This window comes from Amphimedon queenslandica, unplaced genomic scaffold (genome assembly GCF_000090795.2).
Source record: "Amphimedon queenslandica unplaced genomic scaffold, v1.1 AMPQUscaffold_13344, whole genome shotgun sequence".
Classification (NCBI taxonomy): domain Eukaryota; kingdom Metazoa; phylum Porifera; class Demospongiae; order Haplosclerida; family Niphatidae; genus Amphimedon; species Amphimedon queenslandica.
Genome location: NW_003546420.1, coordinates 43,533 through 70,853, shown reverse-complemented (window position 1 = coordinate 70,853; position 27,321 = coordinate 43,533). Strand labels below are relative to the sequence as shown.

The 27,321-nt window shown below is 37.5% G+C and overlaps 11 protein-coding genes across 13 annotated transcripts; 2 read left to right on the top strand and 9 right to left on the bottom strand.

Moving 5' to 3' along the window:
* Positions 1-87: 87 nt before the first annotated feature.
* On the bottom strand, positions 88-4,167 carry LOC100636708 (uncharacterized). Its single transcript, XM_003387456.3, has 15 exons — positions 4,035-4,167; positions 3,869-3,991; positions 3,627-3,815; positions 3,466-3,543; positions 3,317-3,415; positions 3,126-3,269; positions 2,946-3,029; positions 2,829-2,900; positions 1,623-1,691; positions 1,370-1,570; positions 1,169-1,243; positions 1,021-1,122; positions 674-829; positions 200-283; positions 88-148 (listed from the first exon to the last, which is right to left on the bottom strand). Exons 2-15 carry the CDS (start codon positions 3,947-3,949, stop codon positions 92-94), a joined length of 1,491 nt encoding a protein of 496 aa, XP_003387504.2. The 5' UTR covers positions 3,950-3,991; positions 4,035-4,167; the 3' UTR covers positions 88-91.
* A 486-nt stretch (positions 4,168-4,653) lies between these two features.
* On the bottom strand, positions 4,654-6,265 carry LOC109582938 (tetraspanin-15-like). The gene is made up of 7 exons (XM_019998025.1): positions 6,181-6,265; positions 5,817-6,002; positions 5,675-5,752; positions 5,449-5,541; positions 5,252-5,401; positions 4,920-5,003; positions 4,654-4,860 (listed from the first exon to the last, which is right to left on the bottom strand). The coding sequence occupies exons 1-7, from the start codon at positions 6,244-6,246 to the stop codon at positions 4,753-4,755; spliced, it is 765 nt and encodes a 254-aa protein (XP_019853584.1). The 5' UTR covers positions 6,247-6,265; the 3' UTR covers positions 4,654-4,752.
* Positions 6,266-6,310: 45 nt separating this feature from the next.
* LOC100636583 (CD63 antigen-like) lies at positions 6,311-7,551 on the bottom strand. The gene is made up of 6 exons (XM_011406416.1): positions 7,451-7,551; positions 7,214-7,402; positions 6,960-7,163; positions 6,684-6,878; positions 6,552-6,635; positions 6,311-6,504 (listed from the first exon to the last, which is right to left on the bottom strand). Exons 1-6 carry the CDS (start codon positions 7,517-7,519, stop codon positions 6,433-6,435), a joined length of 813 nt encoding a protein of 270 aa, XP_011404718.1. The 5' UTR covers positions 7,520-7,551; the 3' UTR covers positions 6,311-6,432.
* LOC105313198 (tetraspanin-4-like) lies at positions 7,539-8,953 on the bottom strand. Its single transcript, XM_011406417.2, has 6 exons — positions 8,794-8,953; positions 8,517-8,708; positions 8,282-8,464; positions 8,039-8,212; positions 7,913-7,996; positions 7,539-7,780 (listed from the first exon to the last, which is right to left on the bottom strand). The coding sequence occupies exons 1-6, from the start codon at positions 8,869-8,871 to the stop codon at positions 7,709-7,711; spliced, it is 783 nt and encodes a 260-aa protein (XP_011404719.1). The 5' UTR covers positions 8,872-8,953; the 3' UTR covers positions 7,539-7,708.
* Positions 8,954-10,155: 1,202 nt separating this feature from the next.
* On the bottom strand, positions 10,156-13,461 carry LOC100636331 (uncharacterized). The gene is made up of 13 exons (XM_019998004.1): positions 13,344-13,461; positions 12,957-13,069; positions 12,693-12,881; positions 12,272-12,454; positions 12,064-12,222; positions 11,920-12,003; positions 11,800-11,868; positions 11,247-11,348; positions 10,999-11,187; positions 10,767-10,949; positions 10,542-10,718; positions 10,391-10,474; positions 10,156-10,335 (listed from the first exon to the last, which is right to left on the bottom strand). Exons 2-13 carry the CDS (start codon positions 13,032-13,034, stop codon positions 10,261-10,263), a joined length of 1,572 nt encoding a protein of 523 aa, XP_019853563.1. The 5' UTR covers positions 13,035-13,069; positions 13,344-13,461; the 3' UTR covers positions 10,156-10,260.
* Positions 13,462-13,483: 22 nt separating this feature from the next.
* LOC100639237 (nischarin-like) lies at positions 13,484-17,253 on the bottom strand. 3 transcript variants are annotated; one of them, XM_019998030.1, is made up of 15 exons: positions 17,083-17,253; positions 16,925-17,008; positions 16,735-16,862; positions 16,616-16,673; positions 16,398-16,560; positions 16,183-16,328; positions 15,844-15,939; positions 15,761-15,796; positions 15,602-15,678; positions 15,396-15,498; positions 15,232-15,348; positions 14,740-14,914; positions 14,588-14,658; positions 14,506-14,544; positions 13,484-14,458 (listed from the first exon to the last, which is right to left on the bottom strand). In XM_019998030.1, exons 1-15 carry the CDS (start codon positions 17,227-17,229, stop codon positions 13,580-13,582), a joined length of 2,319 nt encoding a protein of 772 aa, XP_019853589.1. In that variant the 5' UTR covers positions 17,230-17,253; the 3' UTR covers positions 13,484-13,579. The 3 variants fall into 3 exon arrangements, with proteins under 3 accessions (XP_019853589.1, XP_019853590.1, XP_019853591.1); XM_019998031.1 differs by having other exon boundaries at positions 15,602-15,675; XM_019998032.1 differs by having other exon boundaries at positions 16,413-16,560.
* Positions 17,254-17,356: 103 nt separating this feature from the next.
* On the top strand, positions 17,357-19,486 carry LOC105313205 (1-acyl-sn-glycerol-3-phosphate acyltransferase epsilon-like). The gene is made up of 9 exons (XM_019998007.1): positions 17,357-17,614; positions 17,793-17,865; positions 17,924-18,042; positions 18,092-18,147; positions 18,200-18,233; positions 18,297-18,437; positions 18,550-18,658; positions 18,967-19,090; positions 19,146-19,486. Exons 1-9 carry the CDS (start codon positions 17,384-17,386, stop codon positions 19,357-19,359), a joined length of 1,101 nt encoding a protein of 366 aa, XP_019853566.1. The 5' UTR covers positions 17,357-17,383; the 3' UTR covers positions 19,360-19,486.
* A 952-nt stretch (positions 19,487-20,438) lies between these two features.
* Positions 20,439-21,316, bottom strand: LOC100636205 (40S ribosomal protein S13). The gene is made up of 6 exons (XM_003387452.3): positions 21,211-21,316; positions 21,110-21,158; positions 20,984-21,062; positions 20,854-20,937; positions 20,620-20,806; positions 20,439-20,554 (listed from the first exon to the last, which is right to left on the bottom strand). The coding sequence occupies exons 1-6, from the start codon at positions 21,231-21,233 to the stop codon at positions 20,521-20,523; spliced, it is 456 nt and encodes a 151-aa protein (XP_003387500.1). The 5' UTR covers positions 21,234-21,316; the 3' UTR covers positions 20,439-20,520.
* Positions 21,317-21,341: 25 nt separating this feature from the next.
* LOC100636078 (putative vesicle-associated membrane protein 726) lies at positions 21,342-22,195 on the top strand. The gene is made up of 2 exons (XM_003387451.3): positions 21,342-21,607; positions 21,675-22,195. The coding sequence occupies exons 1-2, from the start codon at positions 21,392-21,394 to the stop codon at positions 22,098-22,100; spliced, it is 642 nt and encodes a 213-aa protein (XP_003387499.1). The 5' UTR covers positions 21,342-21,391; the 3' UTR covers positions 22,101-22,195.
* Positions 22,196-22,218: 23 nt separating this feature from the next.
* Positions 22,219-26,281, bottom strand: LOC100639111 (serine/threonine kinase SAD-1-like). The gene is made up of 18 exons (XM_019998029.1): positions 26,103-26,281; positions 25,955-26,049; positions 25,817-25,902; positions 25,694-25,772; positions 25,446-25,507; positions 25,282-25,398; positions 25,200-25,233; positions 25,077-25,145; positions 24,802-24,948; positions 24,548-24,753; positions 24,403-24,503; positions 24,223-24,352; positions 23,831-24,124; positions 23,411-23,462; positions 23,294-23,359; positions 23,085-23,166; positions 22,881-23,027; positions 22,219-22,815 (listed from the first exon to the last, which is right to left on the bottom strand). The coding sequence occupies exons 1-18, from the start codon at positions 26,176-26,178 to the stop codon at positions 22,454-22,456; spliced, it is 2,205 nt and encodes a 734-aa protein (XP_019853588.1). The 5' UTR covers positions 26,179-26,281; the 3' UTR covers positions 22,219-22,453.
* Positions 26,282-26,442: 161 nt separating this feature from the next.
* Positions 26,443-27,311, bottom strand: LOC100635949 (FGFR1 oncogene partner 2 homolog). The gene is made up of 4 exons (XM_003387450.3): positions 27,138-27,311; positions 26,921-27,091; positions 26,809-26,871; positions 26,443-26,753 (listed from the first exon to the last, which is right to left on the bottom strand). The coding sequence occupies exons 1-4, from the start codon at positions 27,258-27,260 to the stop codon at positions 26,445-26,447; spliced, it is 666 nt and encodes a 221-aa protein (XP_003387498.1). The 5' UTR covers positions 27,261-27,311; the 3' UTR covers positions 26,443-26,444.
* Positions 27,312-27,321: the final 10 nt, after the last annotated feature.

Genomic DNA, 27,321 nt, shown 5'->3' with positions numbered 1-27,321 from the left:
ATCATGTTATACAAACGTATTAATAATGTTGATAATATCAATGATGTTTGATGATTATTTTAAAATGATTTCATTTCATTTTTAAAGTTTTTTAGTCGTCAAAGTCGCTGAGACACAGTAAGAATACTGTAGTTGCTATGATGAACATCTATAAAGAAGAGACAAGACATACTACCATACACTGCATTGTCGTTGTTACCTCTCCAATAAGAAATACAAAGGCTTCAGTCCCTGATATTAATAATATTCTTCGAGCAATATCTACCAGGACTTCTTGACACCCCTAACAGAAGAGAGAGAGAGAGAGATTAGAAAAATCCCCGGGATGGATAAATATCAAATGTTGTTGTTCATATGATAATCCGTTGCCAAGTGTAGTATGTCCCTATGCACGAGTAACTCATTCACTATTCTACAGCTGCTCAACTCTTTGGATCCACCGCCAGTTTAAAATGCCCCCTCATGTTTTCTAATATATAATCTGCCAATTGCAATTTCCCTACAACTCTTACAACTCATACCAATAGCTCCAGCTGGAGTGTATCTTCGTGCAGTCATAGCAACAATTATTAATCAATTAAATTATCAGTACTAGTACTAGTACTACACTAAACTATACAATAACATCAAAATCCCATTTATGATAATTTTAGTGCATTCATCGTCCTCATACCTGAGTGAATACATTCTGATTCACGCCAGTGATTCTTCCACAGTTATTATTAGTGGTATTAGTACAACATGAAGTCGGGTACAGATCAATCACTGATGAGAAATTAGCGTTAAAAACAACCCAATCATTAACACCATTGACACCACAGCACTGAAACTAATGAAGAAATAAGATATTATAATATAAACTGAACTGTATATTGTTCCTTTAGTTATAACAAACTAATTTAAAAACAAGAAGCACATTTACTGTACGTGTGTACTTGTTGATAGATTGACTGATTATTGGGAACACACAATGAATGGTTTCAATACACTATACACTATACATTACAGAGGTTATCTTACAGTGGACTGTATGTGGTCCCAGGCAGCTCTAGTGTCATTCATTGATATGTTGCCATACTGGTAAAATGTTGTATTTAACTCATCTCTTATTAACCTTTCCGACTATCAATAAATAAATAAATAAATAAATAAATAAGTGAGATCTCACAAGGTCCCTGTAAACTAGTGACAATATTCCACTGGCCAGTTGTCCGACTGCAATAATCGACACTAATATTATGAACTATAAGGAGAGACATTAAAATAAGAACATTACAAATACATTTTAATGTTATACAAGCAATAACAAGACAACAATCACAGTATATCTGTTTAGCATCTGGTAAGAGGCTGAGGGAGGATTGCTTACAAAGGAGAGGAGGAATTTGTTTATCTTCGTTTCACAGCAGGCCCCCACTATACCGATAACAGACACCACTACCAGTGCGCAGCCAGAAGCAATGGCGAGGTACGGCCCGTACTGTAGCTCTTTCAGTGACACCAACTCATCGTATCTGTTACTCTCAACCTCAGCCCAAGATCCAACTATTATCAGCCCTAAACCGAGTAGCTGGGGGAAAGAAAGTTTAGTGTATTTGTATTATAAAATAAAAGGAACTTACTATGACAAATATCTGGACACAGAGAAAGACAATTTTCATGAAACTGCTTGCAGCCATTTTAGACAAAAGCTAGCTAAAAGAATGTCCTCTTTTCTCTCTGTGTCTTTCTCTCTCGCTGTGTTTATTTCTTAAAAGTAGGAAGTAGCTGCATACCACAATACAACTTAGACAAGTTACAAGCCACACCTAACAAGAAGCCACACCTCCTTTAGCCACGCCTTCTAAGGAGCAGCCATGATCATTCCAATAAGGTGCTTCACTTGTGGGAAAGTGATAGGTAATAAATGGGAGAGTTATCTGGGACTGTTACAAGCCGAATATACTGAAGGGTAACCAATTATTTATTTATTTATTTGTTTATTATTTTAATATAGAGATGCACTGGATGCTTTGGGTTTAAAGAGATACTGCTGTCGCCGTATGTTATTATCTCATGTTGACCTAATTGAGAAACTACTCAACTATGCACCATTAGAAAAATAACATCTTTAATTTATTATTATTATTGTTACTGTTAGTATAAATATGAAGCTTTTGTGCAACATAATCAATTACTAAAAATGGAGGACTCTCAATTTCATGAAACTTGGCCAAAGTCCATGCTATTGTACTGGGACTTTCATCTGGTTTCTTGAGTAACTCGTGAAAAACCCAAACATGATTGGAATCAGTTCAAACTTGCTACACAACATAAGTACATGTATATGCATCAGATAAAGTTATAAAAATGAAGAATTCTCTCCTTTTCATTTTTGACAAAATTGGCCCGAGACCATGTACTATATAGTACAGGGACTTTGGCCCGATTTTGGAGCAACTTTAAAAATTCGTGAAAAATCTAAACTTGATCGAAATCAGCTCAAACTTTTTACACAATGTAAGTACACATATATGCATCAGATAAAGTTATAAAAATGAATTTTCTCCTTTTCATTTTTGGCAAAATTTGGCACGAGACCATGTACTATAGTAAAGGGATTTTTGCCTGATTTTTTAGTAATTTTAAAAAATTTAATTTTAATCAAAAACTTTATGCGATAAGTAGGTTATTGTGCATTTGAGCTAAATTTGATGTACTTTTTACAGCAAATAAGGACCAGCATAAAATACTCAACAAAAATATTTTAAAACAAAAATAATAACAAACTTTATTAGTTCATCATAATAGTACTTATGTATTGTTCACTCTTGATTGATTTATCAAACTGTCCAATCATCACTATTCCTTTTACTGAACAAACAGCAACACAGAATGATGCCAAAAACCACACCCAATATCTATTAATAATAATTAATAATTAATAAGTGGTGAGTCTATTTTACTTCACAAAGTCCAAAAGCTAATCCTATTCCACCAATAGCAGCTGCATTGCTCCTTACAAACTCAAAAAAGCTTCCATCACAACCCTGAGAGGGAGAGAGAGGGAGAGAGTAATTCAAATAGTTGATGATGTTTATGTAAGTATCAGAAAATGTGTTTTTGTTGGTGTTATTATAATTTACTTGGCTATACACGCTAGCTCCTTCAACAACAGTGCAGCCTGATGTTCCGTTTGTACATAGACACGAGTCAGGGAATCCACCTGTCTCCATATAATAGCTAGTAGTTAGCCAGTCGCTAGGTTCAAACACTCCACAGCACTCAAACTACATAATATCTTTGTATATATACATCTTCTTTATAAAGGTTTTACTTCTTCTTGGACGGAATTCACAAAGCTAATGGCATCAGTGGTTTCATTAATTTGAAACTCATGAATTGTCCTGTTGAACACTTCAGCATAATAATCTCCCTATGCATTATAAATGAATAACCAGTGTATTAGTGCCATTGGTAACTTACCAGCTGTGTTTGAAATACAAAACCAAGTATTGCCGCCACAATCTCCAGGATCACTACAACACCAAGGACAACACTATACTGTATTGGGAATGATGAAAATAAATAATAATAATAATTTTTAATTAATTAAAAGTGTGAAAATGGCTAATTACTTTACTTACTATGAGTAGCAGTGGCCACCAGAGTCCAATGGCGGCTATTAGTCCTACAATAGCTATTATGAGGGTTACTACGCCACAGACGATGAGAATAGGTGCCCCGGCAGCGTAAGTATTGTTAGTGATGAAGCTGTAAGTGTCTCCTACCACTACAAGGTATATTCCACCGGCTACAAGCCCCAGGCCTATTAGCTGAGAGAGAGAGAAAGGTTAGTTTGTTTATCTTGAGTGTGTTTGAATCTTACCACAAAGAATATGTTGAGGATTAGAAACAGTATCCTTATCCCGTGTCCACAGCAACCAATCTCCTTTTTAGCATTTCCCATGACACCTTTTCCTTTCTTCTTGTTATTACAATAACAAATATTCTAATATAATAATAGATTAAATTCACAATTATATTCCTTTTACCTTTTGTCTTTTCAAGCCCTGTAGACAGGAGCTACAATCAATACTGCCTACTATTGTAATTGTACTATAATAACACTAGCAGGCAACATGTGATCCAGTGTATAGTAATCACTGATTGCACACTTCAAGGTTGCATTCCACTGACCAAATATGGTCAATGGTTAGATAGTTATTGTGTGTGGGTGTAGGTAACTTTTACAATATTATTATTATTATTATTATTATTATTATTATTATTATTATTATTATTTGTGCTATTATTTTAAGGTAAGTCGTTAGTCAATTACTTAAATGCCGATAGCTTCCTAATTTTTATTTAAAACAAAAACAGTTATAATTTTTGTGCTAATTTAAAAATTTACAAAAGCTTTCCCAGCTTGTTTATGTAACCCATGAGTGAGCATATTTCAACAACTTTGTGTAAAACATGGCTACTAGTTAGTTTGCTATCTCTCTGCTGCCCTTTGGAGACTAATAGTTATTAAATTAGCTATATATGCATCAATTATATTCTTAGTAAGACCCTACTACACCTGAAGCCAGTCAAATAATTGTTTACATAACAATCCATTCCAATCCTCTCATATAAGGGCTGCACCAGTTAAACCATAATATGATATTGTGGGTGTTTTGAATTATTTCTTGATAATTATTATTGCATGAATACAAAACATCAGTAGTGACAGGAGATGCACAATCTACTCAGTTTATGTGTTGTTTATTGTTTTTGCAGTTTCTGCTGATCATTCAGAGCGTATGATGATGATTTCTTTGTCTCAATAACTTTACATAAGCAAAAGACAACAGTAAGTCCTAATGTCAGCAGCTGTCACAAATGGAAGGATCAGACCCAGTTACAATTATCATTATTCATTGTATAAGTACCTGTACTATAGTTAGCCCGATTGCAGTCATACCAAGTGACCAGCTCAACCTGTCAATCACATCTTTTATTGCATCACTGCAGCCCTAGAGATGAGACATGTGATGATGTATTCAACATTGTAACATGACATAGTTCATATAACAGGAACTGTACAACATCCTTCAACAGAATCACAATACATGCGACAATAGGCATACCTTCACTAGTCAATACATTCATTATATTGCATCAATAAACTAATCTAGTGCCAGACAGTACACTCCAAATATTGCACATATTAATTAATGAAATGCTTCTTAACTGGTTAATAGACAAACTGACTATGAGGTACCTTTGACCAAACTGTAACTTTATAACGTTCATTAAACGAGCAGATGGAGTTGTCTAATGTACCGTTGCACTTGCAATCATTCGGTAGCTTCTTTGTATTGTTATGATAGCCTCTCCAATCACTTGAGTCCTCATATCCACAGCAATTATACTATTAATTATTATTTATAAATTATTGCTATCATTTTTGTCTTTTACATTTTTTTGAAAGAAATCAACAAATTCCTGGTATTGACTCTCCTCTTCATACTTTTCTATGGCTTCATGCATATGTTCACCAACAGTTGATTTCTAATAAAGAAAATTCCTTATATGGAAATAACTATAAATAGTAACATCAATGCATTCTATGAATAGCAGGCACTCCTTATATGGAATGTGCTATAAATACAATCAGAGTGACTGCTGTGTCATTATTCCTTACAAGTGATGAGTAGGAGGTCATAGTGTAGATTCCAGCAGTTAGTTCTAATAGAATCAGCAAAACCAACACTAGCACATTCTGATTGGGAGAGAGAGAGAGAGAGAGAGAGATGGTACATTCTGCAATGGTTGCATGTGCTTACTGCAAAGATAAGTGGTTTCCATGCAGAAGCAGTTGAAGCTACACCAACGATTGATACACAAGAAAGAAGAGAGCCCATTACTATTATTAGTATGACTCCAGTCCTCATGTCACTGGTTATGTATGTAAAGTCATTGCTTGAAGTGATTAGCAATGTGCCAATAGTTAGAATAGTAGCACCAATTGCCTGCACAAGTGATCATTGCAATAATATTGACACCTTCAAAGCCTTGTAACATTAGAACAGTATTCATGAGCTGTTCAAATAGCAACTCAAATGATGCAGCAAAACAAGCTGTTAATGCCATTATGTATCACCTTTCACCAAGCAACCTTTCCCTCTCTCTCTCTCCTTCTAAACTTACAAAGAAGAGTATGTTGATGCAACATAAGAATAGTCTAAGGACTCCAGAGCAACACGAGCATAACATGATGAGATGATTCACTTCTGTCAATGTTTCTTTGAGCTAATGCATGTATATTTATATCCACTGCTTTATCTTAAAACAACAAAAGGCCTCATAGTCAAATAAAAAAGATCCAAAATTAAAAATAAAGGAAAATCATTTATCATTGTTCAAAAGGAGTAGATATAGTTTATTAAAGTTTGGTTAGAGTTAGACGTATTCTTCTTTGCCTGCTGATGTTATACAGCAACAGAGACCAAGGGCAATGAACACTCCAATGATCTAGTGAAAGAAGCAATTAAATTGAATTAATGAGAGGTTAAACTTACCTCAAAAAGACCAAAGGCCATACCAACAGCACCAAAGACAGCAGCAGTGTAGACCACAGTATCAATCGTAGCTTCATAACATCCCTATAGGAGGGACAGGTTGTTAACAAGAGGAGGACAATATGAACATACTTGAGTCCAAGCTGTCCCATTGAATGTCATGGTCACTGTATTGTTGTATGTGTAGGTGAAGGAGACCATCCCACAGTTGTCATCATCATTAATGTCACAGTCACATGAACTAGGGAGCCTTCCTGTATTTTCAAATATAAAGTCACCATTGAGTGTCCCCCAGTCACTTGGACCAAATGTACCGCAGCATTCCAACTAGAGTATAAACAAAATAATAATAATAATAATAATAACAATTGTTGTTATTATTATTATTAATTGAAACAGAAAGCTCACTGTATTTTGGAGCGTGTCCATAGCATTGTTTAGATTCTCATCATAATCAGGTTCATCTTGATTCCGGCGATAGTCCCTGATAGTATTGTTGAGTCTTGTCTGATACTCATCCCCAGAACTCTCGCGTAAAGTATCACGAAAGACAAACCCAATGATACCAGTAATGACCTCAATGAGGATAATGAGGACGAGGATGATAGCAAACTGAATTCATGCAATAAAATAAACAGTTTACAATAACAATGAGCTCTTACTATAACCAGCAATGGCCGCCACTTCATGCAGGCTCCCACAAACCCGAGGCCAGCTATGATCCCAGTTATGAGACCAGCCACTATGAGTAGAACAGCGCCGCTGACCACATCACTTCCCGTGAAGAAAGAATAGGTCTGTGTGGTGACCTGTAGATATATCCCCAGGGCGAATATAGCTATGCCAATGAGCTAAGTTGATAAAGAAGTGTTAATGAGGAGTTTTGGAGGCTAACTTACCAAAAAGATAAAGTTAAAGATCAAGAACAGAATCCTAAAGAGCTTTCCACAAGAAGACAACTCGGCCATTTCTACTGAGCTGGTTTAATGACTCAAAGAATGCAAACAATGTTTATAATTAAGGCCTCCCACACACTAACTGTGTGATACAAAACAGAAAATAAAAGAAAAAGACTAAAATGAAACATTTAAAAGTTAGCAGCAAATTAAGTTCTACTACTAATAGATAAGAGTAATCTACGAGGTATGTCTTCCTTTTTAAACTATTTCTTTCTTCCTTGCGCTAGTAATGCAGCATATTAGACCAATGGCAACAAAGACACCAAACGTCTGAAAGAGAGAGAGAGAGAGAGAGAGAGAGAGAGAGAGAGAGAGAGAGAGAGAGAGAGAGAGAGAGAGAGGAGAAGAAAAGGAGCGAGAGGTAAATTGTCACACACAAAAGGACATGCACTTGGCACTTACCTCAATAATAGCGAATATAATAGCAACTACTCCAGAGATGAAAGAGTAAGCTTGGAAGAAATCAACTGTAACTTGATAGCAGCCCTAGAGACAATCAATCAAATAATTTACAATGAAGCAACTAACCCTGTTATAAGCAGTCTGGGGGTAGTCTACACCTTGGAACTGAATGTTGAAGCTCTGGCAGTTCTCCCCAGTACTGCACTGACAAGAGGGAGGGAGACGGAAACTGTTATTACGGAAATAGTCAGGCCTCAAGTCAACCCAGTTAGAGGAGTTATCAATACCACAGCATTCAAACTACACATTGTAAGTGAAACAACAAACCATTAAAAGGACATCAGTGACGGTATATACATGTAATCTTACAGTTTTTTGAAAGGCATCAACAGAATCAGTTGCTCCCTCAGTCATATTGTAATCATTAATGGCTCTTGTCCAGCCATCTCTATAGCTTTCTTCAGCAGCAGCACTAACATTATCACTGTAATAGAAACTGATGATTGCTCCAATGATACCAAGGAGGATGAGAATAGTCCACACGATGGCGTACTATTAGAAAAGAGATGGTATGGTATTCATCATCAGACTATAATCATCTTACAATGAGGAGAAGAGGTCTCCATTTAAACAATGCACCAAGGACTCCTACTGCTCCAATGGCAATCACAAATATGTTTACAACAATAGAGATGGCAGCTCCAGAGACAGTATCACTCCCAGTAATGAAGTCATAACTTCCATCGGCTGCAACAACTTGCCAGACCCCAATAGAGAAACCAATGATACCAAGTATCTTTAAAAATAAACCAAGAGGTTAGTTTAATCATTGGATCAGATGTCAGTGGCACATATAATATATAACGGTTATTTAGCCTTACAATGAACAATATGTTAAAGATTACAAAGAGAACGCGAAATATGTTAGCACAAGTGCCAAGTTCACTACTGCTACCCATGATGGCTTTCTCTCTTTTCTTCTTTCACAACTTCTTCTTCAAGCAGGATTACACAGCAATTTGAGGATCGCGTGATGGAAAAGGAATGACTAGTGCTAATTAACAATAACAATGAGAATCAATGAATAATTACAAATACCGTAGGTCGGGAAATATTCACGGCTGCAATTATTCGCGGTCATAAAAATTCAATTAACATGGAAAGTGAGCGTTATTTAAGACCACGTGTTTAGTGTTCAACTATTCATCTGTTCTTTAGCAGCTTTAGTGGAGCCATTCACCAATAGCGAGTCCTTCTCTATCTGTTAACTTCTTGTATGGGCCTCTGCCTCAGAGCTCTTTCATCTTCTTTGCTGCAAGTTGTTGCCGGACCGCGTGCTGGTGATAATCGAACAGTGCGTATTGCGTGTGGATCACGTGCACCTAATAAACAATGCACGGAAAGTCAACTCACGCCTCACGGAATATTCGAACGGAAGTGCAATCGACTGTATTCTTGCGTTTATCATTGCGTTATATGGCACTTCCGGTCGCAACGCAAATATTGTGAACCCAGCTTAACTACATACAATGGGCGCCATGGGCGGAGAGTCCCGAAATAGGGCGAGGCACTAGTTCTGAAAAGAACTGATAAAAGCAGCTCCAAAGAGACCAAGGCTTAGTAAAACAAGAAGAACAACAGCTCAAGGACACTGCAGCAAGGTGCTTTTCTTCACCATCTCGCCGTTTTCAATTAAAATAACAGCTCGGTTTCCATGGTTTTTAATTGAATTTTTTTATGACCGCGAATAATTGCAGCCGCGAATCTATGCGCGAATATATCCCGACCTACCTACGGTATTCATAGTGTGGGCGTTGGCTTTTGCAGTGAAAAATGAATTTTCTAACTTATTTTACGATGTATGGCAATTTTAAAAATACCCTGTACTACAGGCCATGCTTTTTCTGCTCCAAAATTTTTATTACACTTTCTGATGCACATCGATGTCTTTATGCTGTGTAGAAAGTTTGAGCTGAGTCCAACTTAAAATTTTTAAGTTACAGCCATCTTAAGAAATTGCCAAAATTCTGAAAAATACCCAAGGCTATAGCTCATGGTTTTTTCAAAAAATGGCTCGGGGATCACCCCAAATTTTTATTACATTTTCTGATGCACATTGGAAAGTTTGAGCTGATTCTGAACTTCAATTTTTCTAGTTTTGCCATTTTTGTATAATTCCCTGTGCCCATGCTTTATTCTTAAAAAATGGCTCTGGAATAATAATAATAATAATTACACAAAAATTTTCTTAAATTTTTTATTTTAGGAAAATTAAGATTCAGCAGCATAAAGTAATAAGGGTAGGATCATCAGCTATTATTATCATTAATTCTTATTAATGTCATCATTTAAACAGATTCATATTTCTTTTCAGCTTTGCAGATAAAATAAAGTACTCCAGCAGCAAGGAGGACAGCAATCAGCTATAAAATGAACATCATTTACTTCTTAATAATATTTATTATACTGCTGGCATACCTCAATAGCTACAAAGACAACCCCAACAATTGCTGAAACTCGCTGGACGTACTGGAACAGATCAACTGTAGAGTCATAGCAACCCTGCACAAACAAGAAAAATTAAAAACCATTTATCTTATCACAACCATGACATCATGTTGTACTGTACCCTTTCATAATGATCAGTTTGAGGATATTCTTGATCATCAAACTCCAAAGTGAAGTTAGTACAATATTCACTTCCTGATTCACATTTACATGAATCTGGTAGAGACAAGCGTTCATTGAAATAAGTAGAATTAAGCTCAACCCAATCTGTGGCATTGTTCAGACCGCAACATTTACCCTGTAAACAGAAGCAATAATATATGCCATTGACAAGTATTTCTATTACATTCTTTTGGATGGTATCAACAGCATCTTTAGCAGCTGTATCAGTTGTATATTCCTTGATAGCCTTCTCCCAGCCATCCCTGTAGCGGTTCTCTACATTTTCTGTTACATTTTCGCTGTAAACAAAACTGAAGGCCACAGCAACAATCTCAAGAATGATGACAACAACCCAGACAGCAATATACTATATAGAGAGAAGAGAATAAACTTGCAATCAATTGCATTTAACTTACAATGATGAGGAGGAACCTTTTCCTCAATACAGCTCCTACTATACCAGCTAGAGCCACCAGTGTGATACCAGTACCAACTATTATCAATAAAGTTGCAGAAGCAACATGATCATTTCCTGTTATAAACTCATATTTTCTGTTGGCCACAAGACTGTATATACCAACAGCTAAAGTACCAATACCCATGAGCTATAAACAATAATAATAATAATAATAAATAAACAAACAACAGTATAGTGGTCTCTTACTGTTGCCAGAGCATTGATGATGACAAATATCACACGCAATATCTTTCCACAGGTTGAAAGGTCTCTTCCCTTTTCTTCTCCTCCCATTGCTGCTGTATTAGTCTAACCTGCAATGAAGGTCTCATAACTACAATGGCAGCAGGTCGTATGCTTACTGATTGAAGAGAGCTGGGCTAGCTAGGGAGAAGAGCTCAAACAAGAAGACAAGAATGGGCGTCACCTCGCTGCTGAAGATCGATAAGAATCAGCATGTGACTGCACCTACGCACTGCACGGGACCATCACGTGTTAGCATTTAATGACTAATGTTACTACAAGTGAAAATATTTACCTACAAAGAATTTTATTTTTAATGAAAAATTAATATGAAGGTATCAAAAAGACAATAATACATTATTGTTATTATTATTGTTGTTGTTATTATTATTGTTATTATTATTATTATTATTATTATTATTATTATTATTATTGGCGCTACTGAAACTACGGATGATTTGAATTACATTAATTAAAAGTTCTTTCTTTCCCCAAAAACCGAAAGGGAACTTTAAACAACTTCATAGCTTCCTCTTGCATTTGTAATGCAACAACACAAACCAATGGCAACAATTATACCAAGGACCTATCAATAAATATTAATTAATTAATCAAACGATTATTCGGGTGGGGTTACTTCAAATATGGCTAAGACAATTCCAGTGATTCCTAAAGCTAGTTGTATGCGTTGAATAAAACGCACAGTAGCATCATAGCAACCCTGAGGAAGGATAATATGAATGGAATGACACACAATAATGGAGACACAACAACACAATACCTCGTCATAAGCAGCCAGGGTAGTACTATTTCCTTCAAGTACGATTGTCACATAGGCACAGTTTCCGGTTCCAATATTGTTACAAAGGCAGGACATTGGGAGAGAGCTGTTGGCAAAATCTGGCCAGTCTTGAGCAGAATCAAGTCCGCAGCAATCATACTAATAATAATAATAAACAATAATAATCTTATACAGAATTAATAATTACTCGAGATTGAAATAGATCCACAATGTTCTTGGCCTCTTCCTTTTCGTCATACTCCTCGATAGCTTCAGTCCAGCCCCTCCTGTACTGCTCCTTTGCTCCATCTGTCACATTAGCACTGTAATAGAAACTAGCAATGGCCCCAGCCACTTCAATCAACACAGCAACGGTCCATATCACTGCATACTGTAGAGGAAGAGCAAAACATCACGTTCTGTTATTGTAAAAGCAAAATATTTCCTAATACAAGCAGTTCAACTGGTCAATAGTACAGTGTGTGTGTGTTTATCATATCATTCTTAGTAGCTAGTTACAGTAAGGCTACACTACCAGGAGTAGGTATGTACTATAATTAAATAAACAAGCATGACATCTTAATGAAGAGGAAATACTTTCAATATAGATCTGTAGTTGTTATTCTTACTATTATGAGAAGTGGTCTCCATCTGAATATAGCCCCCAGAGTCCCTATCCCTCCCACTAGGAATATAATGCACCCAACTGTTATCAGGACAGCTGCTCCATTGGCCGCATTATTGCCAGTCACAAAACTGTATGTCTCTGACTCTACCAGACTATATGAGCCAAAACCAATGGCGACCAAACCCAAACACTAAAAATTGAAAGAGAGTGAATGTATATAGCATATTGAAAGAGTGACCACTTTACAGCTTATTTTAAAGTTTACCATGTAAATGATGTTGGCAAAAACAAAGAGGACTCTAAATATATTGGCACATGTTCCTAGTGAGCCAGTTCCTCCCATCTCTAGCTAGAGTAGTCCTTGGCAGTTAGCTGTAGCTACAGTGAATAACAGTGAATTACAGTATGCTGGATAATAATGGCTCCTAACCACAACTAGCAGCCCTGGTTTGAGGTAAAGGTGTATATGTCTTTATTTTTAATTTAGACAAGGCAAAGACCCAGGGACAGCTAGCAAAGACTTTTAAAGAAGCATTCTGATCGGATTCGTGATTAGTATGCATAATAATTATATATAATCTGATAAAAAGCCGCAATTATGATGATCATTGCTTATACTAATAGAGATAGAGTAGGATTGATAGTAACTCACACACTAGTTCTTAAAGGATCTGCTGCAGGAGACAATCCAAAGGCAACAGAACTGAATAAATGGACCAAGAGCTCTTTCTCTTTTCTTAATCTTCGGCGGCGCGGCGGATATTGGAGCCACACCTCTTTACAAACCGCAAATAAAATAAAAAATATTAAACAAAATCTTTATAATTAACACTATAATATAATTTATATAGACACACAAATCATATAATTAAGTAACACACACACTAATCAGTCAGTGTCACCACCTGCAGTAACTGATTCATCAAGAGTTAGTGTTTCTAAGAGAGACTCATTGTCTTCACCTGGAGCCTTAGCCTCCACCAGCTGCCTAGCTACTGTGAGACTATTCAGTGCTTTAAGTATGTCCTCAGGTTGGAGTCCTAGCCGAACCAACTCAGATAATCCTTCTTGAGGAGAACCCACAGGAGCAGAAGGAACAGCACTCCCTCCCTCGCTCCCCTCCCCATCAATGTGAGCACTAAGAGTAGCAGTGAGGGCTAATATGAGATCAGCAGAGGACAAGGGATGATCCTCCTCTCCCTCGTTAAGAGGGGTGGAAGGAGGCGTGGTCAGTAAGTGCTCATTAATGAAACCCTGAAGTGCTTGTGACAGACTATCAGGAGAAACACTTCTGGTCTGAGACGAGGACAAAGACTCCAAAGCATTTAATATCATTTGAGGAGTTATACTTGAAACCACACCCACTTCCTGTCCCCCTGCAGGGGTACAGGGAGGTGTGGCTAAGGAGAGAGGGGAAGAGTCAAGACAAGGACTGTCTGACTGTCCATCAGGATCATCTCGTGATGGAGGGAGAGAGGGAGGCCTTCCCAATGGATAGTGGTCAAAGAACAATGGATGATCAACTGACTCTGAAGTGTTAGTTGAGAGAGAGTGAGAGGGAGAGGTGTCGGATATAACACTGGGGGATCTCTTGAAGGATTCTACACTCCATGAGACGTGTACAGTAGGTGGAGAGGTAGGTGTGGCTACAGGAGGCGGGGTCAAAGGGGCGGGTGATGGTGTGTGGGTGGGACTGAGGACTCGTTTGGTTATCGGCCACTGGTCAGTATCAGAACCAAACCGATCAGTCAAGGAACGTATCTTTGCCTATTAATAACCATTAATAACTACTGACCACACCCACTGCATGTTACCTGTTCTTTCACAGTTGCCTCCGAACCATCAATTGTCACCTATGAATAATTAATTAATTAATTAATTAATAACAATTGTTACCATTCTTAATTTATGCATGAAACAGGCCAGTAATATGAGTCTACTAGCATTGTTCATCATGACAGGGTTATCTGAAACAACAAGAACAAACATGTACACAAACAATAAACAATAAACAATAAACAATAAACAATATGTATATGTACACGTACTTTTAATTGTGAGTGTGGTCAGTTTCTTGAGTTGAGTAAGATGGTGGAAGTGCTCACAGTTTGATAAAGAGTTGCTGCTGATGTTAAGAGAAGTTAGAGATATGAAAGAGGACAAGTGAGAGAGATCAGCTATCATATTATGTGACATGTTTAGCTCCTTAATATTCTCCAACACCTGAAATAATAATAATAATAATAATAATAATAATAATAATAATAATAACAATAATAATAATAATAATAATGATGATGATGATGATGATGATGATGATGATCATGGTAATATGTAGAAACAAAGTTTAAGAGACCAATCCAACTAAAAATGGGATACTTAAGGACACCTAGGGCTAAATATGAGATACCAAAAGTCTCCCAAACTCCCTCTAGATCTAACAGTTTATCATGAGTAAGACTCACTGTTGACCAGTGGTTAGTTAAAGCCAGATGATAAATACACAGCTCAATTGTCAATATACTGTTAGAGCTACTAACCATCTTGTTAGATGTGACCGAACAGATGTGATTAAAGCTAATATCTAAAGTGGAGAGTGTTGGAAGACACAGGTACTGCAACTCAAGACAAGATAATAGATTATGACTGATATTTAACTACAGAGAGAATGATATGATTCAAGGACAAGTGTTATTATTATTACTTCTTTTAAAACTGGCAAGACTTGTAATGAATCATCAATCTGTGTTAATTTATTATAAGAGATATTCAAATAAGTGAGACGTAACCAAGGCTGTATAACCACCCTAAAATAATAACAACAACAACAACAACAACAACAACAACAATAATAATGAATTCGTTACATTATATCTATTCTTAACTTAATAATTAGTCAAATTCCATTACCTGTTAGTTGTAAATTTAGCAGTTGCTATTAGCCTCCATGAGTCAGTTAAGGAACCTTTAGCCTCAGGAGGTTGCTGCTAGAGGAAAAGAGAGAGAGAGGGAGGAGAGAAAGAGTGGGGGGGGGGGAGAGGTGTCACTAGTATGTTACTAAACACTAACCGTTCTTCTTTCTTCAACTGAATCAATCAGTAGCTCCTAAAAAGTGACACATTAGTACAGGATAGAAACAAAGTGTCTCATACTCTCAAAGTATTGAGGCTCCTTTGAACTGAGACCTTCTCTAACTGTTGCTGGACCCTAACTAGTCCACTCACTTGACTCAATGGAACACAGTCAACCTGCAGTAGTAATGGTAGCGTCTCATACCATGGGTCTATCAATGGGCTTTGGCATAAGATGATCAAAAAGTCCATGTACTGTATAGTACAGGGACTTTTTGCCAAAAATGAAAAGTTGAGAATTCTCAATTTTATTACATTTTCTGATACATATACATATAGTTATGTTGTGTAGAGAGTTTGAGTTGATTCTGATCAAAATTAGATTTTTTACAAATTCATAAAGTTCCCACTCTCACGTACCTTTAGAATAGTAAGGGATCTGAACGGTGTTATCTCAAAGGCCATTCTAGTCACAGAAACTGGAGGAGGAGGGGGAATCACCTTAAGACTGTGGAGCTGGTGAATAAAACTGTATAGATGACCCAGATCAGATGAACGATCTGAACCTAACAAATAATAATAATAACAACAACAACAGTAATAACAATAACAACAACAACAACAATAATAATTACATGAACTGCATGTACTTGTGTGTAGGTCCATTGGTAGTCTTAGTCTTTTGGTGATACAGTACAAGTCATTAATAGTGAGTGCTATTGGTGTCTCCTTCTCCAATAATTTATCACCTAACACATACAACTGCTTAGCAAGGAGCTGAGCCACTTGTATCACATCCTATTAATAGTTATTAATAGTTATTAATGGTTATTGTTAGTGGGTATGTCCTCACGTGAGCTGGTAGATCAAGAAATGATAATAATTCGTTTGACTGAGATATCTGAGCATCACTAAATAGATAGATAAACAAACAAATAATATAAACAACAAGCCCCGCCCACTCTGTTGAACCTGTTAATTAGTTTTTGGAGGTATTGCTCCAGCTGTTGTCTTCTTGCATTGATCAGTTTCGGTTCAAAGTTTCCCGACAGTTTCTTAGGAGGGAGAAGGTCTTTACTGATCTTGTGTTTACGAACAAGCTGACAAAAGAATTGATGATCATTAATTAGAACAGTCTTTACTAACACGCCTTTTTATTTACTTTTCTATGTAACTCGTTAAATTCACTGTATCTCCTACAGATATACCAGTGGGCATGTTCTGTTAGTACGTCTATCCTGTACAGCTGGAGGAGAGAGAGTGAGGGTTGCTCAATACATTATGATAGAGGAGGTTTGGTTAATGGCTGTCTCTACTTACCACGTGAGTCGACGGGTCGTGTTTCAGTTCAGTTCCTCTTATTACAACGTGTCTTATTATTTTAGACTCTGTGGTGTATTCTGGTGTTCTGTCTCTCCTCCAGACAGCTCTACCCTCATCTGGTAAATATGAACCAAGAGACGCCATCTTGATAGATGACACACCCACTTATGAGGTGTGGCCTAAAGTAAGGCTACTGCCACACCTACTTAACTTCAAAATTTTTAACTTTTAAAATTTTAATTTCAAATTTAAATTTTAAAAGTTAGTTCTCAAGTTATTAATAACCACATGTAAAGAGATGATACTCCATGCTCCTCACCTTATTCTTTCTTTAAGATGCCTCGTTCCCTCTGTGTTCCTAATGGGCTCCTCCACCAGTTACTGGGTAGCGGCTACTCTTCTTAAACTGATCAGTTTACCTTTTGGGGGCCAGAGGGGGAGAAGCCTCTACCACAGAATGGACCAGAGGCTCTACTCCTCCATGATGGCAATGTTTGGATACTTCTTTGAACACTGGTCTGGCGTTCAAGTTAGGGGCGTGGTTATACATTGTACTGTAGGGGTGTGGCCTAATTAATGGTGGGAAATATTTGATTCCTTATATGGTAGTGGGTATACCTGCGTATAATTAATGGTTGACGTACCTTTTAATGACTATTATTATTATTATTATTATTATTATTATTATTGTTGTTGTTATTCTGTAGTATTGTTTCTATGGTGATCCTTTACCACAAACTCCAGAGAGTGTTATATACATCAGCAACCATCAATCAACAGGTTCACTTCCTCAATAATGTTTAATTAATTAATTTATTATTATTATTATTACTGTTAGTTGATTGGCTGATTCCTGAGATATTGTGTTTAAAGCAAGGTGGGTTTGGAGGTCGTGTTCATTACTTCTTAAAGAAAGCTGTCTTGTATATACCTCTGTATGGCTCCTATCTTGGAACTGTAAGATAATGTATCATCATCATAGCTCCGCCCTTTCATTAATAAATAGAGACACAATATATTTCTTAAGAAGAATCAATCTAAGAACCATGATTGGTTGAAAAGGTATGTTCTTGGGGTTAAATATAAATGTATTTTATTTATTGATTTATTGTAGGAAACTGCTAGAGCTTGGTAACACTGGCATTCCAGTAGGATTGTTGTTGCATTAATTACTCAATATAATGTGTGTGTGTGTGTCTGTTTAAATTTAGGTTTGGTTGGTGATATTTCCTGAAGGGACTCGGTTCAATCTCAGTAAGCCTGATAAACTAAGGAAAAGTCATTCTTATGCTGAAAGCTTGGGACAACCGAAACTGGAGCAAGTTCTAACGCCACACACAACTGGGTTTGAGGTATGGGCTGTACTAGTTGAATGGAGATTGCAATGAAACACACTCTGATTCCCATACTCTGATACCATGCTTCATACTTTCATTCCCATACTCTCATTCCTGTTATTATTAGTTAACTCTTGAGACATTGAAGGAGAGGTTCCAAGCAGTTTATGATATTACCATTATATACGAGGGGAAGGAAGGACATTCCGTTCGATCTCCTCCACCCGACATGTTTGGTATGGTAATTGCAACACTTTTAATTTGTGGCCATGAACATTCCAAATGATACCGTATACGTTCAAATTTTCGAGGGTTCAAAATTTCGTGTTTTCAATGAAATTTGCTCAAAAGTTAATATTCGTGTGAGCTAATTTTCGTGTTCTGGCCATAGTCTACATACAATAGAATGGCATTAGAGGTGGTTTAAATTTCGGGGATTTAAGGTGAGCACAAAAATAACAAAATTTAATACACCTTGAAAATTAAGACGCGTACGGTAATGATTTTGATCAGTTTCATTGATACAGATACCTTTATTTGCTAGGGTTTTACTCTGGAGTGTGTCAAAAAGTACATATTCATATTAAAAGAACTGAAGTATCTGATATACCCAATACTGTTGAAGAGCAAAGACAATGGCTCTTCGACTCCTTCAAAGATAAAGACAAGTATTTTATTGTTTTTATTTTATTATTTTTATTTTATTTATTTTTATTTTTGTAGATTGATCACTGATTTCATATCATCAGGAATAGTACGTGGTCAAACTAGGTCCCTCCCTCTCCCTCTCTCCTATACTCTACCACCAGTGATGGCCTATGGATCAGTACTGTTACTAATGGCAACCACAAAACATGGCCGTTTTTTCTGGTTGGGAGCATTGATATTCTACAGTCTCTGTGGATATATAGCAATACAGCAAAAGCTAATCGACTGAGTGTTGTAATGTGTTTTGTTTGTGTTGTAAACTAGTTGTCTCTAGTGTTGAACAAACAATTAAATATTATTAAATGGGCAACTTTTGATGAATTAGTTTGTGAATGAAATGATTTTTAGTTGAAAATCACTGAAACTTTTATGTAGTGTAGAAAATTTGGATTGATTCCATTAAAGTTAGGACTTTTCATGAATTTTTAAATGTATTCAAAAATCAGAAAAAACTCCCTGTACTGCAGTACAGGGAATTTTTCCAAAAAATGGCTCCGAAATCACCCCTAATTTTTATTACATTTTCTGATACATATTGATGCCCTTATGCTATGTAGCAAGTTTGAGGCGATTCCGACTTCAATTTTTCAAGTTACGGCTATTTTAAGAAAACGTCAAAATTCTGAAAAAATCCCTGTACTATAGCCCATGGTTTTTTTCAAAAAATGGCTCCGAAATCACCCCTAATTTTTATTACATTTTCTGATACATATTGATGCCCTTATGCTATGTAGCAAGTTTGAGGCGATTCCGACTTCAATTTTTCAAGTTACGGCTATTTTAAGAAAACGTCAAAATTCTGAAAAAATCCCTGTACTATAGCCCATGGTTTTTTTCAAAAAATGGCTCCGAAATCACCTCTAATTTTTATTACATTTTCTGATACATATTGATGCCCTTATGCTATGTAGCAAGTTTGAGGCGATTCCGACTTCAATTTTTCAAGTTACGGCTATTTTTAAAAAATGTCAAAATTCTGAGAAAATCCCTGTACTATAGCCCATGGTTTTTTTCAAAAAATGGCTCCGAAATCACCCCTAATTTTTATTACATTTTCTGATACATATTGATGCCCTTATGCTATGTAGCAAGTTTGAGGCGATTCCGACTTCAATTTTTCAAGTTACGGCTATTTTAAGAAAACGTCAAAATTCTGAAAAAATCCCTGTACTATACCATGGTTTTTTTCAAAAAATGGCTCCGAAATCACCTCTAATTTTTATTAAATTTTCTGATACATATACATGTAGTTATGTTGTGTAGAAGTTTGAGCTCAGTGTTTCTTTTTAAAAAAGCAGAGATGATGTACTTTTTATGTTGTAATTTTCTGATAATTAAACTTTTCAAAATTTCAGTAACAACTCAATTACATAAATCAATAATTAATGAGTTATGCCACCAGTGCAGAAGCAGTAGAGCTCTCACTAAAAGAGAGAGAGAGAGAGAAGGGAAAGAGGATCAATTTAGTTTTATTTCTGTTCAAACTTACTATTTCCAGTTTGGAGGCAGGACACTCTTGGTCTTATAATAGCGTGCCAGTCGGTGAATCCGACTCTCAACAAGAATCAACCTAAACTTGCTGTCCTTATCTTTCCTGTGCTTCTCCATGTGTTTTCTAATGGAGACTGCTTTCTTTATTAAATGGTACAGGTCCTCCGGTAGAGAAGGAGCAAGAGCTATTAATAATAATAAAAATATAATAATAATAACAGACTCCTCCCACCTTTAGCTTTCAATATTCTCAGTATCTTGTTTCCAGTGATCCATTTCACTTGAGCGATACCAAATGAATCTCTCAAGACCACACCTACCAGTATCAACTAATCAGGGTTTGCTCAGTGAGGGTTACTAACCAATTTGAGATGGAGTCATTCCTTTCTTTGCTAATTTGTATATCTGTTCCTTGACCTCCTCAGGCGACAACTTCAACCACTAATAAAATAATAATAATAATGATAATATCAATAATGGTCTGTTACTGTTGGAACACTCCTGCGATATGGTAGTGATGACTTTGAAATTCCTTTACTAGAAAAGAAAGAGACAAACAAACAATAAATAGACAGAAAGAGGTCCTTACCCAGGTGTGTGCATACGACCCATTTTGTTCCCTTTATCAAAAGACCATGTGCAAGATCACGTGAGGCTTTTGAGTGTCAATGTACCATGTGGTTTGAATGTACGGAAATATACGAAAAGTTTTCATGAACCACACCCACCAGTGCTGAGTAAGCTGCCAATGGTCACCTCATCCAAGTGAGATGCCTGTCTATTACAGTGCTCTTTCTCGTGGTCGTGTCGTCCTTTGTGACTATTCAACTGTTAAGGTTCAGTTGGAGGATGTTGCTCTCAAAGCTCTGGAGCTACTGGGACCATCAGATGAACGTAGACGACAAGAAATTGATGGAAAACTGATATTCACCCTAACCATTGACAGCATGACCTTCCTAGCCATTACTGACCTGGACTATGGGAGAGTAAGACCAGCCATTCAATATAAGATATTATTATTATTATTATTATTGTTGTTATTATTGCTAATAGGAAGATGCCTTCAATTTTTTGGGTATGGCACATTCACAATTAAAAGCTCTTGGTCTTGTGAAAAAAGCAAAATCTTGTTCTCACTTTGCTCTTCGTCCTGACTTCCAGGAGGAACTGGGCCGTTTGACGATGGAGGCTTGTGGTGACTCAAGACTTGGGTTCAAGAGTAAATTTGAGAATGTCCATCACATAGTGAGGCAGAACGTTGATAAGGTGGTGGAGAGAGGAGAAGCTTTAGCCTCACTCGAGGAGAGGTCAGAATATCTTAAACTGAACTCGACTGAGTTTCAACGAACAGCAACTAAACTCAAGAGGAAGATGCTTTGTGGGTCGATCAAATTGTGGGCAGTTCTGATAATAATAATAATATTAATAATAGCTGTCATTGCTACTTTGATTGCTTTGGCTGCTACTCATAAAATATAAACCAAAGGACTTTAATCATTTTATATACTTATATACATGTTCATGATAATTAGTCTGTCATTATTATTGTTATCTTGTATTTAATGAATCGGTAACTCATTGAAAGTAGCAGCAACAGTTTGAAGTGAACATTATTATCATAAGACAACATCAACAGCACATTGGTACAAAAATATAAAGAAATTAATTGTAGTCAGACTAATTTAGTAATTGTTTCTGATGGTTGCCATGGTGACCACAGGCAGGACGACAGCTAAAGGTATAAGACAAAACAGAGAGAGAGGGAGGGAGGGAGAGAGAGAGAGGGAGGGAGAGAGAGGGAGGGAGAGAGAGAGAGAGGGAGATCTAGTGTTTTAATCTTCATCCAGTACATCATCAGAATCAGAACTATCAAGTATTGAAGGTCGTGAGGCTCCACCCACTTTACTGCTCCCACCAGTGGAGAGGACTGGGTTGGTCGCTCGATGAATGAAGACATCAACTGAAGCTGAAGAACCTTTACCACTGTCGTGAGAGACTCCGTTAGTTGAATGAAGAGTAAGAGTATCATCCGAGGATCCACTCCGAGTCTCTGAGTCAACAAACTCACCCATCATAATGGGACTACCACTTGCTGTACTGCTGGCCTTAGGCCTGACCACACCTCCTGTTAACGAATCACCGGCCATTACTGCCTGTATCTTATCACATACCCTATGGAACCTCCTTAACGCCCCTATATAATAAAAGAGATTATTGTGTTAAATTGACAGTCAGTATATTCCTGGATATCAGGACTACCTGAGGTTTGTTCAAATGTCATAGAGTGAGTTTGTCCATCAAACACTGAGTTAGTCTGCATGTCAGCCGACACAGTACTGCCCCGCCTCCTTTGGACCGGTATTATGGCAACTGTGAACTTGACCTTTTTCTTCAGAATAGTTTTACCTAATAAGGGCGTTATAATGAGAGGGTGTGGCATTGTAATTAGTGGGTGTGTCTGACCTTTTGATTCCGCTTCAGTTGATTTCTGATACTTACACTTGTACAAGTTATCCCCAATCAATTCACTGGATACGTTAACAACCTAAAGTTAGTATAACTCAGTATAACTCAGTATAACTCATTGCTAAACAAACATGGCACTGGGCCAATGGATTGTCTATTGCCTCAAGGAACACAACAACATATATGGAAAGTGAATCCTGTCTTACTGTGAAAGCTTTAAGTAATAGTTGTTTTAGTTCTGCTCCAGTTTTATCCCGATAGACTACGACCACCTACCATTAACAATACATGTATATGCTTCACCATAAATGTAATAGCAATACCTCTTCATTCTCTTTGTCAACTTTAAAATTGGAAAACCATGACCTTTTTGCACTAGATGTAAACAATAAACAATAGCAATGTTATCCTTTAAACAACAAATAACGACACATTAGCAGTTAGTAACAATATGGTATCAGTCCAGTACAAATATGTATCACTTAAACCCATACACTGCCCTACAGTTCAGCAACAAGTAACAACATATTCTTGTGGTCTGACAATTTTGGGATTTATTATCATAAAATTTGTAGTTTGTTAGAAACTTTGAAAAAATTTCAATCAATGGATTTTATGAATTTTTAGTTATTCCACAATCTGGCCAAAGTCCCTGTACTATAGTACATGGTCTTGGGCCAAATTTTGCCCAATATTCCAAGGAGAGAATTCCTAATGCATTACATGAACATTGTGTGTTTTACGTTTGCGGTGATGCTCCTACTGCTCCTCCTTCACTTGGTGTTTCTTCAAACCTCTTCCGGTGGAACCGAGGAGAACTCACTATAGTCTTCAGAGTCGTTGACAGTCTACGTTTCCATGGCGATGCCCCTCCCGTTTCCCCAGCAGCTGTTGTCGTGACAACCGTCGGTGGCAATGTCTGACACTCATGTCCTGCCATGCTTATTTTACGAGACGGTCCTCCTCCTTTCTCCTTCTGGTTACTGCTGTATGAATAGTAACCAGTGGGGGGAGTGTAGGAGGGGGGAACACTGGGCCTATGAATAAATAATGTGAGAGTATCAATTAATCAATTATATTCATTAATGATATTCATAGGCTGTGTATTAACTCAGTGAATATATTAATAGCTTACGTTCCTCTAGAGCGAGGGGGAGGGGGGCTAACATCAAGGCCAGCTGAACCAATGGACTGAGAACGGACTCGTTGCATTTGAATGGACGAGGGTAGGACAGCCTGTGAGTCAACTCTCTTCCGTGGAGGGTCTAAAGTGGATGAACACGTAAAGTAAACATGAGGAGATTGGGGCCCTCACCTCTTTGCTGTCCTACATTGACCCTTGCTTCATCAGCAAGACTTGGTTTCTTGTCCTTTCTCTCCAGCAGCAGGAAGTATATGATCTTTTCTTCGTTATGTCTAAGGAGAGTACACATTAGTTAATAGACCTCTCCTTCTCTTACTCTGGTGCCAGTAGGTTAGTCATTAGCTTATGTTTGTCTCTGAAGCAGCCCAGTGATGTCATCCCATCAAACACGTCAGGATCAATGTCACTTCTGTCCAGGAGTGGGTAGGTCTGTACCACTTCCCCCATTGGGAGAACCGGCTCTATGACCCCGTCCAGTGAGAAGGAACCTTGAAACCAAGCGTGTCTCATGACCTTATCCAACTAGAAGAGAAAACAGAGTCATCATCATCATCATCATCAACTACTTACAGTTAATCTCGACTTAGGATTCACGTCAACCATTCCTCTTATCAGTTCTTGAGCTCCTGCTGGTACATAAGTTGGTATGTTGAACCTTCCTCTCTTGACCTTCTCAAGGAGGACTCTCAAGTTGTCATCATCAAAAGGTAAGGAGCCCTAACAGAATAGGGAGGAGTGTCACACATAACAATAGTAAAGATGAATGGATTAATAAAGAGGGGGAGAGAGACATTTTGAATATTTGTCATGCCATGTGTGTGTGAAGCATATAGTTTATCACATACCACTAGCAATGCAAATAGAATAACACCCAGACTCCACACATCAGCTTTACGACCATCATAGTTCTCACCCTTTTTTTGAGTGTTATTAAAAACATGTCAGTATATCAAAGACTATGGACTTACTCTTATAACTTCAGGACAGGCATAATGAGGTGATCTAGAGGAGGTATGAGCTGATACATGTACTGAATGGAGTGAGTCTTACCCGCAGCTAGTTTCAAGTAATGTTCCTGTAACTTGTAACGAGGCCATTCCAAAATCAGCCACTTTTATATTCCGCTGGTCATCCAACAGAAGGTTCTCTGGTTTTAGGTCTCTGTGACTAATAAAGAATCATTAGTCTGAGGCCATTGGTAACATGTTCCTTACCACACAGAATGCTTGTGACAGAAATCGACAGCAGATACTATTTGCTTAAAGAATCTCCTTGCCTGAGAACATAAAGAATACAAAGAGGATGAACATCACACGGAAAGAGAGAGAGAGAGAGAGAGAGGGAGAGAGAGAAAGGAAGAATGGATATAATAATAACAATATTGTCCCAGTGCCAGTGCCAGGATTGTTAGTTATACTGAAGTCAGTTAGTTTCTGTTACATGTTCATAACAATGCACTCACCTCTCTCTCTGACAGTCTTCCTTTCCTAACCAAGTAGTCAAACAGCTCACCACCTGATACATGTTCCAGAACCAGGTATCTAAAGAGAGACCAGTATTAAAAGGTACTCAGTTCTATTCTTACAGGTGCACGTTATTTTCATAGACGTCGTGAAGTCCCAGTACATGAGGATGGTCGATCAGCTTCATGATGGCTATCTCTCGCTCAACCTAGCACCGTGTACATGAAGAGCATGGATCATGACAGACTGTCAGTGGGTACCTTCATCAATACTGACTTGCTCAGTTTCTCTCTGTTGATAATCTTTACAGCTACAGTCTTACCAGTAGTACAGTGAACCCCCAGTTTCACAAGACCTTCATCATAAAGACACTCTCACTCTATTTCTAAGGCGGGTACACTTCCTCACCTGTTTGGCCTTTACCCAGTGTTTTCTGGAGTAGATAAGGACCTACAGCTCTTGTGTTGGACTCATCAGTTGCCATTTCAGACCGGATTGGGTCCTTCTCTCCAGCAAATCAATAATATCCCTGTTCCTTGTACAGTGTAGCCAAAGACTGATGTGATGGGTGAATTATTGACCACGCCCACACAATAGACCACTGATTACCAATGGGTGTGGTCAATAAACTTTAATTAATTGATTGGATACTTGTTATTAATGGTTCTTATGATTATAAATAAAAATGAGCTATCATTATTATTATTATTATCTAATTAATATTCTACAATTATCATTATTATTATTAAATCAGTTGCTATAAGGTTTAGGAGTGCTTGATCTTGAGTCATCAGACGAGCTCTCTCCTCCCTCCCTCTCTCTCTCACTAGCACTGCTCCTGTGTCCACTGGTAGTCTCACTGCTTGAATACTTGACTGGAGCTAGTTCAACAGAAGGTGATGATACAGGGACTGATAGTATCTCTCTTAAATATTTATTCTCATATTCAAGTTGTGAGATCTTCTCCCGTAGCAGCTGAGTTGATGAATCCTCGGTCTTGGCAGCATGATACATGACAGTAGCCATTTCACAGATCTGGTCTGTCCTCAGTCTAACCTCCTACAACACAAGATGACGATCATCATACAATAGCTCCATTGTAGTGTATTATTACTTCTGATAGTTTTTCTTGTATTAAAGAGTCTTCCTTGGACTTTATGTCAACAAAAGAGCTCATCTAAAACCACACCCAGTGATAACCACACCCACTATTGGTAAGGTCTAACCTGGTTACGGTATTTGGTCATTATCATGTCGAGGGCGGCCTGGTGGTCCTCTAGCAGAGACCGTAACTCTGAGTTGTCCTGTTGGAGCTGACGTATGTAACTAAATTCAATCCGAGGGGGCCCCCTGGGCTGATCTTCCCCACCACTGATTTCTTGTACTGCACTTTGATACTGTGGGGGTGTATAACTAATTAACTAGTGACCACACCCACAATACCTGTATCATGGCCTTTACTGTCTGTTGGAGAGTCTCACTCTTTCTCAGGAGGTCATTCATGGCCCCCTCGTTGCTGTCTATCTTGTCTGAGAGCTCTTTTGATACTGAGAGAAGTCTCTCCATTTTGATATTCAGTAAGATCACGTGATACAAACTCCACCTACCCAGCTACCGGAAGTATACA